At 39.1% G+C, this 20,511-nt stretch overlaps 1 protein-coding gene across 2 annotated transcripts in view; it reads right to left on the reverse strand.

Moving 5' to 3' along the window:
- SMYD3 (SET and MYND domain containing 3) overlaps positions 1 to 20,511 on the reverse strand; it is a 709,956-nt gene that overhangs the window by 499,263 nt on the left and 190,182 nt on the right. For both annotated transcript variants that reach the window (XM_032317688.1, XM_032317687.1), the window contains exons 3-5: positions 19,055 to 19,162; positions 17,241 to 17,298; positions 15,528 to 15,664 (exon numbers count right to left, since the gene is read on the reverse strand). In XM_032317688.1, coding sequence (XP_032173579.1) covers positions 15,528 to 15,664; positions 17,241 to 17,298; positions 19,055 to 19,162 — 303 coding nt within the window. The remainder of the gene's footprint in view (positions 1 to 15,527; positions 15,665 to 17,240; positions 17,299 to 19,054; positions 19,163 to 20,511) is intronic.

A 20,511-nucleotide genomic window follows, 5' to 3' on the forward strand; every position in this document is an offset into this window, starting at 1 on the left:
AACAGTCTCATTTCTAGTCATGGGGTCCCAAAGGCCTCCCTAAATTCTAGGAAGTCAGCACTGGTTCTTCCACCAACAATACCTATCACTGAAGGCCCAAATCAAATGATCTCTGCACATAAACCTCCATCTCAAGACTGTCATCCGTTATCACAGTCTGCTGTAGAATATTCTAAGAATCTACAATGTACTGAGCTTGGCATAAAGGAAGACAAGAGGAGAAGGATGACAGTCTTGGTTTCAAAAAACTTTCAATATAATTATATTTATTTACACATGTTGCTTTTATGTCTCCCACCAGATGGGACAGAAACTAAGTCTTACCTGTCCTTTTTCCAGAGTACTGTGGATAGACTCAACATAAATTTGATGAACTGAAATTGATTCTTTCTGACCTAAAATATCCAAGTTAGAAGCCTAATACTTTGTATTGATCCTATTCCTCTACTTTTTCAATATGTTCTAGAAATAAAGGGAGCTTAAAGTGACAAGTCAAACCAATTTTTCCCCACTTCTTATTGCCAATATTAATATCACAGTGACACACAGGCTGGGAAAGAGTTTGGTCCCGGAAGAATGCCCACCTAGCCAACTAGAATAGCAATATCACAAAACCGCCCATCAAACCAACAAACTCAAAACAACAATACCATATGACACGTGAAAGGAAGAATGGTTCACATTTAAAATTTATGATATCACAAAGACATTCTAGAATTTTATGTTCAATGTACTGAATAAAAAGCAGCTGTTATTCAAAGGATGATTAAATGACTTCAATGTGTGAGAATTAATCACATTTTCTCATACTTAGGATTCTGCTGTCACTTAAATATAAAGATGGAAAGTACTGTAATGTCAACATTCTAACACAACGTCAAAATAAGCCCCCTAACTACTATTCACCTAGAAAAATGCAAAATTACGTATTTGCATAAGATCTTAAAAGCTTAATTACACTTAAGAGTTTTTAAAGCATTTATTCTATATTAATATAATTAACAGAACATCAGAGTTGTTTCTATTTTCGAGTTGTTTAAAATATTTAGTGTTACCAAGAGCGTAGGCCAATATATAGTGTGAGCAAGTATGTTGGCCCACACTCTTCTCACAAGCTCTCCACAGTAGGCCCAAATTCCAGCAAAACAATGCATTTATCAAAACATGTCAGGGCGCCTGGGTGGCTCAGTCAGTAAAGCATCTGCCTTCAGCTCAGGTCATGATCCCAGGGTCCCGGGGTTGAGCCCCATGTCAGGCTCTCTGCTCAGGGGTAAGTCTGCCTTTCCCTCTCCCTCTGACCCTCCCCCTGCTCTTTCTCTCTCTCAAATAAATAAAACGAAAGAAAGAAAGAAAGGCAGGTAGCTGGATCAATGGATGTCACATTATGACATGAATGGAAAATATATGCAGATAAAAACTAAGAACAGGTGCTTGGATTGTTATATTCCTCCAGGCAAGTGCCAGGATAGTGAACTGGCCAGTTTAACATGAAAGGAAACAGAAAAGCTCCAATGTATCAAATACAGTGGAACTGATGCAAGTGGCAGCCTAGAGAAATGTGGCAGGAAGGGTGCATACCATTCTTATTCCCTCCCTCAGCCAGCGGAGGGTCTCCGGAGGCAGCTACCTCTCATGTTCCGTGTACACTGTGGTCAATCAAAACCTGAAGTTGGGGCGCCTGGGTGGCTCAGTGGGTTAAGCCTCTGCCTTTGGCTCAGGTCATGATCTCAGGGTCCTGGGATCGAGCCCCGCGTCGGGCTCTCTGCTCAGCAGGGAGCCTGCTTCCCCCTCTCTCTCTGCCTGCCTCTCTGCCTACTTGTGATCTCTGTCTGTCAAATAAATAAAATCTTTAAAAAAAAAAAAAAAAAAAAACCTGAAGTTACTGGGCTTTGAAATCTCACTCAGAAAAGACCAAGCTGGACTATGGAGGAGGTATTTCACAGAGAAATGCTCTCAGGAACATTAATCAGGTTTTGGAAAAGGGAAAGCCACTTGCTGACTAGCTTCACAGCCAAAGGCTTTCAGAGCCAAATCCATAGCACTCTTCCCATGAATTACAATTTAGCAAGGCAGAGCCTACCTCATTCTAGAAATATAAGTGCAAACAAGCCCCAAGAATTTGTTGTCTATCAAAGAAACAATTGGTCCCTGCAGAAGGGGGAGAAAAAAAAAAAAAAAAGATTTAACTAATCGTAAATGTACTCTGCTTTAGGAACTCTAGACATGCAGGAATCCAGGTTTTTAAAAACAGAGCAAAGAGCTTACCAAAATAAACCTTCCTTCACAAAAGAATCACAATAGAACCCCGTTAATCCCCAATTTTCCTACTTCATATAACTTAATATCTTATTTATAGAAATTAAATTTACAAGCAAGATTTTCAGGAAAAAATACACCACACAATATACCATTTAATCCTATGTTTATCATTTGGCTATAAACACAATTACAATTTATCACTTGGCAGCTTTTTCAGACCTTTTTCAAAAACCTCTTTGATTCTCCAAAAAGGACCAGAATGGTAGGAGACAAAACTACCTAAAAAGACGAATGCCATGAACAGACTGGGAGGAAGGACTCCAAAACGTCTGGATGTGAAATGCTGCCATTCGTCCTTGGCAGCCGATGGGTTCTGAGGGGTTGAATGAAGCCTCTGGCTCTTCCCTTCTGTGATAAGCTGGCCAACTCACCAGCACCTGGCTAGAGGGACCGAATTACAACAAGTGCCTGCTCTTGATTTTTTTTATACACTTATATTTTATGCTTGTACCTTCCCATTCCGACTACAACGAGACGTATCTCAGAGAGTTGAGAAAGGCTTATCAGAAAAGGGGAAATTTGACATGAATCTTGAAGAATCAAAAAAATAGTAACAAAAAGTGCCAGAAAGAAGGGGGCAGAAACTCTACATGCAGAGGTCAAAATTAGGGATCTTGACTATTGGGGAAATGACAAATGGCAAAGCTTCCGAGTACCCTGAATCCACCTCAACTAATGCTGATGACTTCTCGGAAACATGTGGGTGATCACACTCATGGAGATGTTACAATATTCTATAACTAAAAACATGAAGGCGGGCGCCTGGGTGACTCAATCATTAGGTGTCTGCCTTTTCTGGGATCCAGCCCCACATCTGGCTTCCTGCTCAGCAGGAAGCCTCCTTCTCTCCCTCCCACTCCCCCTGCTTGTGTCCCCTCTCTCGCTCTATCTCTCTCCATCAAATAATCTTTTAAAAAAATTTTTTAATAAAATTAAAAAAGAAAAAAGAAAGAAAACATGAAGGTGTTTTCAAAAGGACTTTTCGGTGCCAAAATAAGGGGCGCCTGGGTGGCTGAGTTGGTGCAAAGCAGCTGCCTTTGGCTCACAATCTCAGAGTCCCAGGATCTAGACCCATTCTGGCTCCCCCCTCGGTGGGGAGTCTGCTTCTCCATCTTCCTCTGCTCTTCCACCCCCTCCTACTACATACGTGCTCACTCATTCAAATAAATAAAAATCTGGAAAGAAAAAAATCATCCAAGTCTAAACATTCCTTGCCATGTGGAGAATACTCTGCTACTCCAATAATCTAAAAGGTAATTATCTTTAAAACTAAAATCTTTCTTCCATAAAATGCAAAAGATTTTACAAGATTCTCTTGGTTGACTTTGAAGAGGTAAGATGTCACAAAGATCAACCAAATCTCACAATACAGAGGAAATATTTTCAGCTCAAAAAAGTTATCATTATAGCATGAGTGCTCTAAAGAAAAGCTAGAAGCCTGACTGCCAACCATTAGCAACACACATGGATATCTTCCAGGAATGGGTTTCCAAAATCTGATCATCTCCCTGTAATTATCTAATATCAAATCCAGCAGTGTTGACAAAGCAGAAGCCCACTCTACTACTGCTGATGATCGTTACTTGAAGCTAAAGCTTCTTTATCAAATTAGAACAACTTACAAGTAGACACTCACTACCTCAGAAGCCAAAGGAACACAATGACCTCCATCCGCTTGCTTACACATGTGTACACGTACACACACACACAGGCCATAACCGGGCCTTGCTGACTTGTCACTGGCTCTCATGGCCTCTCCTTGTGAGTTCTCATACACACGGGCAGCTTTACACATTGGCTAAAACATACCCTGGCCTGTCAAAAATAATTCCCTATCCAGAGAATGTACTTGTCCCGCCTACCTTCATTTGTTACTATCACAGCAACATGCTACCGTTAAGATCTAGCAGTTTAAAGAAACATATTGACAATGCAACAACATAAAGGAGTAAAAGGTACATTGAGAGAATCCATGCAAATTCCTGGTCACTCTGCAAGGTGCTAGGAAAATGGTTACACCTCTCAAGTTAGGGGTAACCAGCTCTGGGACTAGTGTGGGATGAGGTTTGCAGAGTTCTCAAATGCAGAGGATTAAGAAGAGGATTCAAATGATCAGATCTGCTTTCCAAAAAAAATACACACACACACACACACACACACACACACACACACACATTTTCACAATATAAAGGAAATATTTTCAGTTCAAAAAAGTTATCTTTATAGCAATCATCACTGATGACTGAGAGATTAAGAAGCAAAGAGATTAGTTAGAGCCACTTAGGTAAGATAGAAAGGGCCTGACGTGCGTCAGTGGCAACAAATATAAAAAGAAAAGAACACAGATAAGAGATCTTGCAAAAGCAGCAGGGCATCTGAAGGAAAGAAAGAGGGAAGAACCAGAGGGCCCGCTGAGGTTTTGAGCATGGATGACTTAGGAGACCACCATACCAAGAGAAAAGACAGAAAAAGTAAAGACAAGAAAAAGTAAAGATAAGCAGCATGTCTTATTGAGAACAAGATAGAATTTAAGTATCGTTCATGATGAATCTGAAGTTAAAACAGATCATAGAAGGGAATATTTTTATTAATAAGTAGAAAATGTAACACTGGACACCAGAAGAAATAGCAAGGCTGGAACTGAGGCTTGGGGGATTTTCAGCACATAGGCAGCCACGTTGAGCAGGGGCCGTGGAGTACTGCCATTCAGTGAGTAAAAAGAGAATAAGCAAATATTAAGTTTTTAAACAAAATGGTAAGAAATGTAGGAGAATCAGAGGAAGGTCATGCCAGAGGCCAAGTAAAATATTTCTAAACATTAGACAATATCACACCTTTAGATCTCCACTTTAGAGGTTTTCGCTGATACTGTTCTCGGAATCTTGAACAAACGGAACATAAGAAAACCCAAAGTCACCAACTATTACAAAAAACTTCTGAGGCACCAAAATAACATTCCTTATCAACTTCTGCTCTAAACCTAAAATGTTGTTGTGAAGCATGAATAAGGCCCCAGGACACCGGCCAGCAAGTTGCATGGGCTCCTCAAATGATGACGTGGCTCGGGGCGCCTGGGTGGCTCAGTGGGTTAAGCCGCTGCCTTCGGCTCAGGTCATGATCTCAGGGTCCTGGGATCGAGTCCCGCATCGGGCTCTCTGCTCAGCAGGGAGCCTGCTTCCCTCTCTCTCTCTGCCTGCCTCTCTGCCTGCTTCTGATCTCTCTCTGTCAAATAAATAAATAAAATCTTAAAAAAAAAAAAATGATGACGTGGCTCTGCCATTTCAATAAACTGCTACCAGCTGAAGAGGGAAAGCCGAAGAGGGTAAGAAAGTGCCGTGAAGGTATTTTTCATCCTGATCCTAATTCAGCTGATCCCAAGTAAACAGGTCTGCACAGTGAGTGCCTTACAAAAATTTTCCTATAAACATCGAAACTAAAAACAAATTATTTTTTTCTTTAAAGATTTCCTGATGTTTAGAGAGAGGAAGTAAGTGCAAGCAAGAGGGGCAGACGGAAAGGAGAGTCTCAAGCAGACTCCACACTGAGCCCGGAGCCAGAGGTGGGGCTCAGTTTCCCAACCCTGAGATCACTGCCTCACCGAAACCAAGACTGGGACGTTTGATCGACTATGCCACCCAGGCCACCCAAACCCAAATTATTAATTAAAACTTGAAATAGGGCCCACAAGTGCCAAGCCCAAACACAGTTCCAACGCTTTTCTTTTATTTGACAAGTATTTGTCCAAAAGCGGTATTTGTAAATTACTTGCCTATCCCATTAATATCAGATATAAGTTTTAAGGTCACATAAATACTCCTCAAAGAAAAAGAAGTACCCAAGAAGGTCGAAGAGGATTTTCTTCTATATTGTGCATATATTCTAGTACATTATAAAATATTCTAATCTGTAAATGCAAATATTTATAGAATCATAAAAAAAAAACCCACCTCTAATAATGGCTTAAAAATGAGACAGATCCAGGCTAACTGCTCTTGAATAATTAATGTTTTAATATTCAGTACTTCAAGGTTATGGAATCCAGATTTCACAAAGTAGCTTAACTCCATGCAAATTCCATTCCAATCACCTTCATTGTCACCTAGAGCTGTGGCAGCATCAGTTCAGAAACACTTGCTATGAAAAACCCACCCTCCTCCCACACACCCTACCGGCACTTCCTCAGATTTAAATATATGAGGGAGAGAAGTGTAAGACAGGATGTACCACCTGTATGAAAATAGCAGGAATCCTAATTAAATAACTCAGAGCTTTGCCTATAGCACCACTTTAGTACTGGTGATAGAAATCTTATCAAATATTCTCATTTTGCTCACACTGGATTTCGCTCCTAAGGCGTTATTATAATAGTTCGTGATTAGAGCTCTAACACAGAACTCACGTAACCCAGAATGCAGTATGTGAAATAAGGGGCAAATATGAAATTAAGAGAGCCAGGTTAAAACTCTGGCTTTTTTTGTTTTTAAAACAATGTGACCTTAAGCATTCCTCATCTGCAAAAGGAATAAAAATGATATTGAATGACTCAGAGGGCTGTTTATAAGAGCTATATGTGATTGTAGTTGTTAAACTACTCTGTAGAGTTAAAAAAAAAAAAGTTAACTGAAAAAAGAAAGGAAGAAAGAAATGAAATCAGGGTAGTGCAGCACCAGGCAACTCATGATAGATCTCTTCACAGTCTCTTGATGTACTGATATAAGACAGAGACCAGGGTCTTACATTCTCTTTTGAACTATTTATTTATTTCGGGGACATCTGGGGGTCTCTGTCGGTTAAGGGTTTGCCTTCAGCTCAGGTCATAATCCCAGGGTCTTGGGACCGAGCTCCCTGCTCGGTAGGGAGTCTGCTTCTCCCTCTGCCGTTGCTCCCCCCACTTGTGCTCTCTCGCCCACTCACTCTCTCTCTAATAAGTAAATAAAATTTTTTTAAATATTATTTATTTATTTATTTATTTATTTGTCAGAGAGAGAGAGAGAGAGAGAGAGAGAGAAAGCACAAGCAGGCAGAGTGGCAGGCAGAGGCAGAGGGAGAAGCGGGCTCCCTGCTAAGCAAGGAGCTGGATGTGGGACTTGATCCCAGGACGCTGGGATCATGACCTGAGCTGACGGCAGCCACTTAACCAACTGAGCACCCAGCTGCCCCTCTCTTTCTTTTATTTATTTATTTTTTAATTCTCAGAGAATTTTCTCGTCGCATATATTGTTTCCTTCTGAGTGCAAAAATTCTTCTGGCTTACAAAGAATAATTCAAGAGTTGGCAAACAATGGTCCATGGCCCAAGTCTGGCCTTCTATCTGTTTCTGCACAGTCTACAAGCTTAGAGTGTTTGACTACATTTTTATTTATTTTATTTTTTTTTTAAGATTTTTATTTATTTATTTGACAGACAGAGATCACAAGTAGGCAGAGAGGCAGGCAAAGAGAGAGGAGGAAGCAGGCTCCCTGCTGAGCAGAGAGCCAGATGCGGGACTCGATCCCAGGACCCTGGGATCATGACCTGAGCCGAAGGCAGAGGCTTTAACCCACTGAGCCACCCAGGCATCCCTGACTACATTTTTAAATGTTTAGGGGGAAAATAAAAAGAATTTTGGGGGATAAGTGAAAGTATATAAAAATCAATGTTCAGTGGCCAAAAACAAAGTTTTATTAGAACACGGCACCCCCATTCACTTACATGTGGCCCAGGCAGGCTCTCAGCCACCAACAACAGAGTTAAGAAGCTGTGGTCTCAGCACACACTACAAACTGCCATGATACAGTAAAACTTCACTTTAGCCTCGTGGCCTATGACACCATATTGACCATCCGGACTTTTATAGGAACGGTATGCTGAACTCTGTAATAACTAACATGATGATTCATCCCTTCCTGAAGAACTGAGGATAATGGCAGCCTCTCTGATTCTGACCTAACAGCAGTCTTCTTTTCACCTAGTCTTACATGTTTGTAGCAATATATTATTTTTTAGACATATTTATTTAAATATGCTTCATTTAAAAAAATGGACAGTTTTCACGCAGTCCTTTATTCAGCCATCAATTAAATACCTACTGCATACCACAAAGGTAGGCAGCGACTCAAAATAAAATTTAATTCCTGGCTCTAAGAAAGCCACACTTGCAGCGGGGAGGGGGAGGCCTGGATGACTCAGTCAGTTAAGCTTCTGCCTTTGGCTCAAGTCATGATCTCAGGGTTCTGGAATTGAGCCTTGTGTCAGGGATCCCCGTACAGGAAAGAGCCTGCTTCTCCCTCTCCTTCTGCCACTCCCCCCTGCTTGTGCGCTCTCTCTCTCTTTCTCCATCTGTCAAATAAATAAGTAAAACCTTAAAAAAAAAAAAAAATGAACAAAATAAATTTAAAAAAAAATAAAAAGTCATACTCGGGTAGGAAGACACAGCACTCCAGTTCTTGCCACTGAAGGGAAGGCCAAAGCAAGGAAACAACCTCTGCCATTTCACAATGACATATTGTCATTTAAAAAATATAGCCTCATTCTGAATTAACGGCAAGTTGTACACTCAAATAGAGAAGGCAACAAGGCTTGGCAAACACGTTTATCCATCAATAGTTTTAATTACAGCATTAGCCTTTCATAAGCAATTAACCTTGACCAACACAGGTATGAATAAAAATGCTGATTAAGAATTTACTAATTATCCTTCCCAACTTCAGAAGTTAGCTAGCATCTGGTCTTTATAATAAACATACACCAACTCATCATAGGTTATTTACACTTAAATGAAGATAAATATTAACTGAATGGCTAAAAATGAAGAACATGAAACACACATTAAAAACACAATGACTTGTTTTGTTTTGAAAGCCCAAGTGTCCTACAAATGTCACTTTATTTGGAAGAATGTTTTTGAGAATAATGGTCTCTTGAACCAACGCAGAGATTCAATTTATTGTAATAAAGAGAAAACCATATAAATCATAAGTGCGTCAGCATTTTATAATTACAATGCTGGGATCTGCACACAGTTAAGCATCTTGGCTGTTTGCCTGCTTTCCTTAAAACCAGACGAGAGGCGACATTCCCACAACGAAGTCTTCTAGCAGCTGTGCTGAGCAGAAACGAGGGATGTCCCATCTAGCAGCTACCTCCAAGCAAACAGATACAAGCACCCCAGTGATCAGAGGTTAGCAAGATACAAGCACCCCAGTGATCAGAGGTTAGCAATCCTGATTCGTCTACTTGCTTTTAGTAGTAAATATTTAATGGCATATTTTTCCTTAATGGAACCCAGGCAACATCTGATCAGTCACTGGGATCATTTAGTAATGCAGTCGAAGTTATCATAGTGCCATTTCCCAACAACTTTGTAATTAGATAATTCATCACTTTATTAATTCAAAAGATTGCTTTCTTTACAGTGGGGAAACCCAACTGAGCTGATCAAAAAAAGGCTCTAAAACATGATCCTGCATGAACTTGAAACCCTCGAGAAGCAAACATACACACTCTTGATTTTTCAAACCAAAAGAAGTAATATTCTTCCCACGAATTAGCCTACCAGCAACAGTGAGGTAATAAAAGCACCCTGCACATCTAGAAATAAGAAGGCTAACAAACTGAAAACTTTAAATTAAAAACTGAATATATCAAGAACAAGTTTGTTCCTACCTTCTACTCAGGCACAATGCTCTTCAGTGAATTAAAAGGGACCCCAAAAAGGGGTTATTTAGTAATTTTTCCTTCTTGCTGATTTTACACGCTTTACTGAAATTATGAGGTTATGGCAGAATATCACACAGATTTGTACACATCACACAGCAGCCAAACCAAGCATGCAGTCTCAAATATAATACTATCATTACTATTTTCTTGTGTATTATTTCTAACATATCTCAATCAAAAGTATTAAATTACTATTTCTTTTCCTATCATGAATTAGCAAGATTCTTGGGTGAACACATTTTCCACTGCTCCTCCAATAAAAAAGAATTCTAATCCCAGTAAAAAACAATTTGATCAGGAGCAAAATGAATGTAAATTTTAAATAGCAGCTTACAAAAATAAAAAACCTTCTTAACTAAACTTATTTTCAAGTCTGTACAACCACCGTGTATATTGAAAAAACAGCTGCAATTAATAACATTAAAATTTAGAGTTTAGAAAGGCAGGTTCTGAAGGTCGCATATGTGCCCTAAAGAATAAAATAACATGCTACCAGAATAATTATTTTGTTTGAAAGGAAAACAGAGAGAATATCTTCTCAAACAGATGTGGAATTTCCAATCAATAAATTCTGTGGCAGTTGTACAATTACACAGTTCAAAAGTACTTTTCAGAGAGCTCTGGAAACACAAAGACACATTTTGTAGTCAGGAAGGCAACTTCCAATTTAATGTCTGTTTTTGAAACATTTTATGCAACTAGTTCATTTTCTATTTTATTACACTGATCTTATCACATCTCTCATCGGTTTACCAAATGCACTTTTTAAAAAAGATTTTATTTATTTATTTGTCAGAGAGAGTGAGCACAGGCAGACAGAGTGGCAGGCAGAGGCAGAGGGAGAAGCAGGCTCCCTGCTGAGCAAGGAGCCCGATGCGGGACTCGATCCCAGGATGCTGGGATCACGACCTGAACTGAAGGCAGCTGCTTAACCAACTGAGCCACCCAGGCGTCCCACCAAATGCATTTTTAGAAAAGGAAGTTCTAAGTCCAGAAAAAAATAATTAAGTTCATTTTTTCTCAAACTCTGTGCAATAATCTCTAAAAAAAAAAAAAAAATCTACTCTTTGCATAGGAAATAAACTCAAATCCAGGTCTACTGACATTAAATTTAGGCATTAATAACTATTACGCATAACAATCAACATACAAGGGCGCCTGGGTGGCTCAGTGGGTTAAGCCGCTGCCTTCGGCTCAGGTCATGATCTCAGGGTCCTGGGATGGAGTCCCACATTGGGCTCTCTGCTCAGCAGGGAGCCTGCTTCCTCCTATTTCTCTGCCTGCCTGTGATCTCCCTCTGTCAAATAAATAAAATATTTAAAAAAAAAAAAATCAACATACATTTCAAGGACAGAACAGAGAAATACTACACACTCCATGCCATTTCAGTGAATTATAACATGATAATTAATGAGTCTTTTAATTTCATTTCATCCTTGGAAAATGCATGTGTGAGAAACATTTCATCGATCATGTGAAGCTTACTTCTGTACGTCCTCTGTGACATCCCAAGGAACTACTTAGAAGTCATGGAGCTATTCGTGAATGCAGGAAACAGTAAAAGATTTCCATCCACAAGAGCTACATGTAATTCTCAGCATTTCAAGAGACCCGAGCAGTGGGCACGACTGTGAGCCACCCCCCCCCCCCACCCGGCAGAGACTGGTTTACACTGAGCTGCAGACTGGCTCCTGACCATCTAGCTGACAGCACAGGGAGACATAAAACACTGAAGTTTTAGACCCCAATAAAAATGAAGCTGCGAGGTGGGGCCAGCAGTAGCAGGAATTAGTAATATACATTACACTTAGTACTTCTGGCTTAATCTTTACTTTCATCTCTGAAGTAGATACAGTGATGATGAGGACAATTCCCAATAACAGATGAGGAAATCAAGACTGAGGGAATTTCATTTTCTAGTCTCAGAAAGCAACTTAACCATCAGACTACTCAGGATGCCATTTAAATCTGTCCTTCTTGGGGCACCTGGGTGGTTCAATTGGTTAAGTGTGGGCTCAGGTCATGATCTCAGGGTCCTGGGATCAAGCCCCATGTCGGGTGCTCCGCTCAGTGGGGAGCCTGCTTCCCCCGCTCTCTCTGCCTGTCTCTCTGCCCACTTGTGATCTCTCTCTCTCCCTCTGTCAAATAAATAAATAAAATCTTTTTAAAAAATACAAAGAGAGAGAGAAAGAAAGAGGGAAATCAAGAAAAGACTCTCAGCTTCAGAGAACACACAGTGTTCTGTGAATGGGTGAAACAGGTGACGGGGATTCAGGAGTGCACCTGTCGTGATGAGCGCCAGATGATGTATGGAAGTGTTGAATCACTAAATTGTACAACTAAAACTAATACCATGCTGCATGTTAACATTAAAAAAAAAAAAAAAAAAGATGAAGCAGAAAAAGAAAAAAGACAAAAGCCTAGCCGGAATTAATCATGAGCTCAGGTTAAAAACCTTCTCATTCTCCACTGAGCCCTTTTGATTCAAGGCAAGGGCAAGTTTAACAAATATATGCATATTCCCAAGTAAGACTTTTGATTTGCTGAGGTTTTTGCCTTAGTGGAAAATTTTCTGATTTATAATCAGCCAACACTTCTATAACCTGTATCAAGGATGCTTTGCACATGGTAGGCCTACAAAAAATATATATATAAAAGGTCTGCTTGGGGCGCCTGGGTGGCTCAGTGGGTTAAGCCTCTGCCTTCGGCTTAGGTCATGATCCCAGGGTCCTGGAATCGAGCCCCGCATCGGGCTCTCTGCTCAGCGGGGAGCCTGCTTCCCTTCCTCTCTCTGCCTGCCTCTCTGCCTACTTGTGATCTCTGTCAAATAAATAAATAAAATCTTTTAAAAAAAAAAAAAAAGTCTGCTTAATTGAATAAGTGAATTCACTAACTCCTCAGGTGGCCAAGAGGCTTCATAAGAAAGGATTAATTGTAAGGAATGTTTGGAAATCTCAATTTTAAATAAAGAACGTGTGTTTGAAATCTAAGTATTAAAAATGTCAAATAAAAAACAAATTCAAAAATTATTGAAACCAGGTGACAGAGACATGTAGATTTATCGTACTAATCTCTCTACTTTCATAGTCAAAAAAATTAGGATATAAACAAATATAAAAAAGTTCTCAGAACTCCTTCTGCCTTAAGTGACAATGAGATGAGCTAAGATATAAGCTTAGAAGGTCTAAAACCTGCGCAGAACCAGAATGACTACAAAAGAAGGGGACCAAAAGCAAAATAGAAAACCGGATTTTCTTTATTGGGACAAGGCAAAGCCAGCTCTCTTCAGCATAAACTGGAAGCCAGTGCATGAGGCTGAGAACGGCAGGGCAGCCTGAAACTATGCCACACAGTCTGTACAGGGCTGGACACACTGTGGGGTCCCCTCCTCTCTGGTTAATTCTAAGCCATGAAGACAGGGAGAGAGGCAGTATGTTGGTATAAGATCCTCTAACAGTCTCCAGCCACTTCCAATGTGTCCGTCATGGCCGGCACCGCGTACACTTGCCATGGCAGCAGCCATCCCTGAGGCTGGCATGACACCGATTAACTTCAATATTAGACTAGTCGACTTTTTAATATTTTATTTATTTGTTTGTTTGTTTGAGAGAGACACAGAGAGAGAAAGTGGCAGAGGGAGAGGGAGAAGCAGACTCCCCAATAAGAAGAGAGCACGATGCAGGGCTCGATCCTAGGACCCTGAGATCATGACCTGAGCAGGTGGCAGACACAACTGAATGAACCACCCAGGCGCCCCTAGACTATTCTATTAACAACAACAACAAAAATGACGACAAAGAAGAAGAAGGAGAGGAGAAAAAGAGGAGGAGGAAAGTGATCCCTTTTAAGGACATATGTATAAGCAGAAAACTAACAATTTATAAAATCTTAGTAAAACTTTTGCAAGGAAGTACAGGAGCCATAGGGTAATGTTACTTTAATCTACATTGTAAGGCAGAAATCACAAATCTGAGCCCACTTCCCCCCAAAATCTCAAATATGTCTTTTGTTTTGTGACAATAACAAATACAAGTAAGTGTGGAGAAGGGAGAGCATATGATTAAAACTTCGTCTACTTATTTATAATGACAGAACTTTCCCCTATACAGCATGGAAAGAATTTCACTGTAAGGACATGAAATGAAAAATTTTAAAAAGAAATATGAGAAATGAAAAAGTAATTCACATGTTATATTGAACAATAAAGTATTTTTAAATATCTCCATAAATAGTAGTAACACCAGTAATTACCACTCGAACAGTTGCTAACAACAAAAACAACTGTCACAGAAAAGCCACAGACTTAACACCACGAATGAAGTTACAGTCAACACAAGGCATATTTTTATCTTACAGGAGGCATTACTCTGTAGAGTGTCTAACAACAAAAGCACCAGTGTGTATTGTACACACAGTACTCCTAAAGACTATGATTTTCAGAAGGATGTGAAATAAACAAAAGAGACACTTCTCTTATGTATTATAAGTAAACACTGTATTTTGAAATCAGTTTTAAACTGGAGACAACCAGAATGTAATGTTAAGGTGATACTACCAGAAAATCATAAAAACATACCCTGAAGTATAAAACTACAAATCAAGAATACATCTCGAGCAATCACACAAATCACCTTTGAATTCTTAGAAAACAGGTAGATTACAAAACATACTTTAAAAATATTCATGGAATAATATGTTAGTAGATGTGCACTTATGAAATGTAATAGCACTGGTAAAAATCACCGTCGAATGTTAAATTTTACTTATTATTAAAATGTGATCAATATTGAAGGGAACCAAAATACACAATATGGGAAAGCCAGGAGAGCAAACACCCAGCAGTGGGGAGGTATCTGATCCTTTGTCCTTATCCCAGCACAGAGAGCAAGAATCAGCTGGTGCATGCTTTCTCCCCGGTCCCAAACAAGCCATCAGAATAATTTGCAAACAGAACATGTCACGTGATGACTACCAAGAGACCCCACACAAAAATACTAAATTAAACCTATTTTCTATACCTAACATAGGATTTTACTGACCTGGAACATTTAGATGGATTTTCAATGATTTTTAAATCAGAAATGGTTATATTTTCATATTATTTAGTAATCACATAATCAAGAAATGGATTCCAATATATTTTTCACTTCAAAAACCAAGATCCATCACTGAAAGAACACTGCAATGGCAACCTTAACAATCCATTCGTAAGAAACAAGGGAACAGGCTGTTTCCTCTGGAGAAAAGCAAGCACACTCGTGAGAGTATGAAAGGGTGCTTTGCATACTGACAATGAACATAAGCGGGCCATGAGTAAGAGCACCGATAAAACAGAAGAAGTAGTAATACTCCTTTCAACATAAGCAGTACATTCTCTCTTTCCCTCACTGGTAATGTAGAAGAGTGATTTAAGGTATGAAGGGTCCTAAATTTTCATGGATCAACAACAAAATAAGAAGTAAAGGGTTGATTTAGGGCATTAACAAGGAAATCAAACACTTAACACTTACTTTTGCAAAAGCTTCGAAAATGTCAAAGGAAGGTGGCAGCTGAGAAGCATCCTGGATTTCTTCTCTCATGAAATGTTGAAATGTCATTACGAGTTGCCTAAGGCCCTCTTTCTTATCTTCAGTCAGTTTGTTAATATCTTTTTAAAAGAGAGAATAAATAGCACAATCACACAGTGAATTTTTAATAGACAATTTTCAGGTGTTCGATGTTAGCTGTTAAACCAGATTTATCCTTCCTGGATTCCATTCTGACAGAGAGCAAATACGTTCCTTTTTATTTTTTCACAACTACAAATTACAATACCTACATTATCAAATTGTGCCAAATTCCATCTACTATGTAAGATCAAATTCTTTTAAAACAAAATGAATACATGTACGGATGAAAAACACTACAACTAAAATCAGGCAAGATGTGTGTTACGGGTCCTCTATATCCCCCTGGACACATGCTCAACCCACCACAACCACATCAACTCAGTGAATTTAAGCACCTCTTCCCATGAAACAATTTTCAACCAGGTATGACCAACTGATAAACAGTATATCTCAAAGGAAAAAACAAAAATAAAAGGAAAAAAAAAAGTAAAAACTTTACAGCCAGAGTCTAACCGATGAAATGTGTCATATAAAAAGTACATCAAGAAAAAAACGGAGGCCAACCCAAGAAATCTTGTCTTCAAGTTATTCCCACATTGAATAAACAAGATGTGGTGCTGCTAATACCCAAACAGAAGGAGTAGGTCCCAGAGCACAGTCGTCAAAAAACCACCCCATTCAAAACTCAATTTAATTTATACCACAAAAGGTGCTAGGCTAAGAGTGTACAATTAATAACGTTTGAGAACATTTCACTTAAGACAGCAAGGGTGGCACCACTACTGAGCAGGGCTCCCATTAACAGTAAGACTCCCAGCGAGAGATATTAATTACTTAGCAGTAATATAACATGAAAAAATGACTAATTAGTTCTCTATTAAAACTGAAAAGATACATCAAGTTGAACTATAACGTAATTCTGGGGCTCATGTCAGCTCTACATATTCTCTTTAAATTACTTGTTCAACAGAACAATTAACCCACTAATTTCTTAAATAATAATTTATTATCATTGGCACTTAGAATCCCATAACCATAAATCTGTATTAGATCATCTTTGTATTTGTCTCCACCCAGAAATATTAAACTGTATAGCAAAGTTTACTCTATGAGCTTTGGCTACTTTGCAGTTGAAGTCGTGGACAACCTACCTCTCTGAAGGGGATCTGTGCCAGTATGAAAGGAACATAAATCCTACATTGACTGAACACTCAGACTGAAGGGTCTGTTAGTGTTCCCAAATATCACGGCCGCCACCACGGGAGTGGAAAAGAAGAACGTGCAATGCTATCAGACAGCCCAAATCCCCTACACCATCTACTTTGCTCATTATCTAAAGGACCAGTAACCCGGGAAGCCCCTTGTTCACATCACTGTTCCCTGGCATCAAAAAGAAACAAAGATCAGGTTCTAGTACTTTATAAACTCCTAAAAGGTCAAAACTACCCTGGAGTAAAATAAGCTAATGTATCAAGCATATATAAAGACATGAAAAGGTTTATTAGATTTGCCTCACATAATAAGGAGACAGAACAATGTTAAAAAGAAAGCAATGCACAAGGTCAGCAAAAAAAAATGATAGGATTTTTTTGGTGCTGATGGACAATCACTTACTTGACTCCAGATCATAAAATGAGTAAAGTTTCTCCGATTCAGACGGTGTTTCTTCCATCTATAAAGCAAGGGCGGAAAGCACCAAAAACAATTTCAAGTGTTCCAATATCAATGCATATATTTGAATCTCTTTAGCTACTTAAATAAAACTCTTTAAAAAGACGTTGTATATATTCCTCCTCTTCATCACTTTCTGAGAGTTGAATTATTCAGTCAGTAACAATTTTAAAATGAAATCTAAGTTATGACTTAGAAATCAAGTTATCATTTTAATTTCCAAATGGAAAATTCTTTTACAAAAAGTTCTCGTACTTTTATTTCTTTTTCCCCAGCTCTATCTACAGACTTGTGTCACTGTAAGGATTTTAATACTAATTACAGAAAAGCAGAGATGGATGAATAAAAGTAAGAGTTTATTACAAACTGCAACTTTCACCAAACTACCTTGAGTCGAAAGTCATCAATGTCCTTATCTAAAACATAGGAGAATCACAGATTCCCTGGGTTGTGGTGGGGATGAAATGAGGTCTATCCTGCAAAGCAATTAGCATGGGGCCTGGAAATCCTAAATGCTCAATAGAACAAATCTATTATTATCAGTGCTTTCTATTAGATTCTGATCCAGTAGGTCCTGGTTCTCTTTCTGATATTAATAAAGTAAAAAAAAAAAAAAAAAAAAGTTCAGCCTCAAATATAGTGATCATACTTCTAATATCTAGCAATTAAAGAAATGCATAATAACAAACTTGATCTGAATGTATTATGCTACGAAATAAATTTGTATATATTAGTTCAACACAATGTATGTATTTGCAAATAGTAACTAAATATATAATAGACGTTATATATTCAGACCAAAGACAATGCTCATTTGGTATTCCACATCCATTTTTTAAAAATTGAAGTATAACTGACAAAAAACATTGTGTTAGTTTTAGTTGTAAAAACGTATTTTTCCATGATTAAAAACCCTCTATAAAATCTTATAGCCTTCCCATACCCCAAAAAAATCAATAAACAACAGGACAGAAGAGAGCTTTATTCTGAAATAATTTGAGAAAGAGATATTCATGTGAAAGCCTGGCAAAAATAAGTCTGGAGGGTATTGCCAGAGGCTTATTTCACAGAATCTAGTGGTTGTTTAGGCAGAGGAGGGGAAAAGGACTGAAAACAATTTCAGTGAAACTTGGCTATTTAAAAAAAAAAAAAAAAAGATAAGCACTCTTCCATGTAAGATTAATTATCATCTAATTAAAACCTCACTTTAAGAAGCAAGTGAAAAGTTATACACCTGCCCTATGCAATAGTTCATAGTCGAAAAGTAATGAAGACAACGTAACAGACATTTCTGATTATCTCATGCCTTCAATATATGACCTTATGTTTCCAGGGGATTACACACACACAGGGCCTTCAAAGAGGGCACTGTGTTGTCCAGCCACACTAATGCTGTGGTTAACAGGGAAATGGCAAGTTTTTGTCCTAAGCTACTCCCTGGAATAACCTGCCTTCTACCTTCACAGGGGTCTAAAGTCGGCCTTAAATAATAATATGGGGCACTAGGTGGCTCAGTTGGTTAAGCGTCCTCCTCTAGACTTCTGCTCAGGCGGGCTCTCAGGGTCCTGAGATCAAGTCCTGCCTCTGGCTTTGAGCTCAGCAGGGAGTCTGCTTGAGAGTCTCCCTCTGACCCTCCCCCCACTCAACTCTTTCTCTCTCTAAATAATACAATCTTATTCAAAATATACATAATACACACAACTCCAAGTGCTCTGCTTAATTAAAACCCAAGTATATTCCATGAGTTTTATACTCACAAGTTTGAAAACAACTCTGCCAAGCAGTCGAACAGAATCCGGGGGATACCTGGGTTTGCAGTTTTTAAGGCATTTGCATTCCCGCTTGTGGTCCGGCCAAGCTTTTTTCTGTTAAGACAAGAGTGGGGAGGGTATATGTTGTAACTTTCATTTACACCGGTTTTGTGTGGAGAGTGATCAACATGAATTTAATGTCAACAGCTTAACTATAACTACAAAATAGAAAATGAAAGCAATATTCTAATACTATCAATGATGCAGAATCCAGTCTTTGCCAAGCATGTAATTACCAGGCGTGGACTTCAACGCTTCTCTCCACCTTTAATTTACTGCCTAGCTATTACCTGGCTGTGGAGTCCAAGGAAGAATCATTATGGCTTACTTAATAATTTATCGGATAGTCTTTTATCTTTTAGCTGATTAATAGGATTCAATAAGAGACAGTGATTTTGAATACAAAAAGAAAATATCACACCAAACTAGAAAATAAACACATGGTTCAGGAAAATCAAAACAGGGCAGATGGCCTTTTGAACTTCTGTGCTGCCTTAGGGAGTAGAACTATCAGGGGCTAACATAACAATAAGTATGAAACCTTTTGTTTTTGAAGAGCACACAGAAAGAGGTTCTTAACTACAGTGACCAAATGTCATTTGCCCAGGACTGCTGATGTTTATTTATGTCGTCCTGGCCTAGTCACTAAGAGTGCCCCTTTTCATTTTGAAAAGTACGCTTTGGATGTAAATTATAAGGTCACTTAACCCACCATCCTACCCATGTGCTGGTGTGGCTGAAAAGACCACTGAGTCAGTCTCCAAACCTGCAACACTGAGGAGAGAGGACAATGGGGAGGACACTGTCTCCCTGAATCCTGGAGTCAGAAATGCTAAGGCTCCTCCACATGGAATGACTTCTATAGGGAAATACATCCCACAGTATCTAAGACTTAACCCTGGTGAGTGGGAGACAGCTCGACCACATGTCGGACACGTTCCATTCCGACTGAGCGCTACAAGTTGCATCATTGAAATGCCTGATGCTCACGTGCATTCTGGCTTCAGAAACTCTAAAAACGCCTCCCAACTCCAGGCCCTGTGAAATCCCTCCAGGAGGAACTCTCTCTCTCCCACCTTTAGCGCAAACATGCAGTACAACCAGAAATTTCAAACCTGGGGCCGCCTGAGTGGATCAGTTGGTTAAGTGTCTGACTTCAGCTAGGGCCGTGATCTCGGGGTCCTGGAATGGAGCCTCACTTGGGGCTACAAGCTAAGCAGGGAGTCAACTTGTCCCTCTGCCCTCCCCCAACTCGTGAGCTTGAGTGTACTCTCTCTCTCAAATAGATAAGTTTTGTAAAAAATTCAAAAGTGCTATAACTACTTTGAAACTGTGAGTTTCGAAAGAAAGAAAGAAAGAAAGAAAGAAAGAAAGAAAGAAAGAAAGAAAGAAAGAAAGAAAAA

Source organism: Mustela erminea, chromosome 17, assembly GCF_009829155.1.
Source record: "Mustela erminea isolate mMusErm1 chromosome 17, mMusErm1.Pri, whole genome shotgun sequence".
Taxonomy (NCBI): Eukaryota; Metazoa; Chordata; class Mammalia; order Carnivora; family Mustelidae; genus Mustela; species Mustela erminea.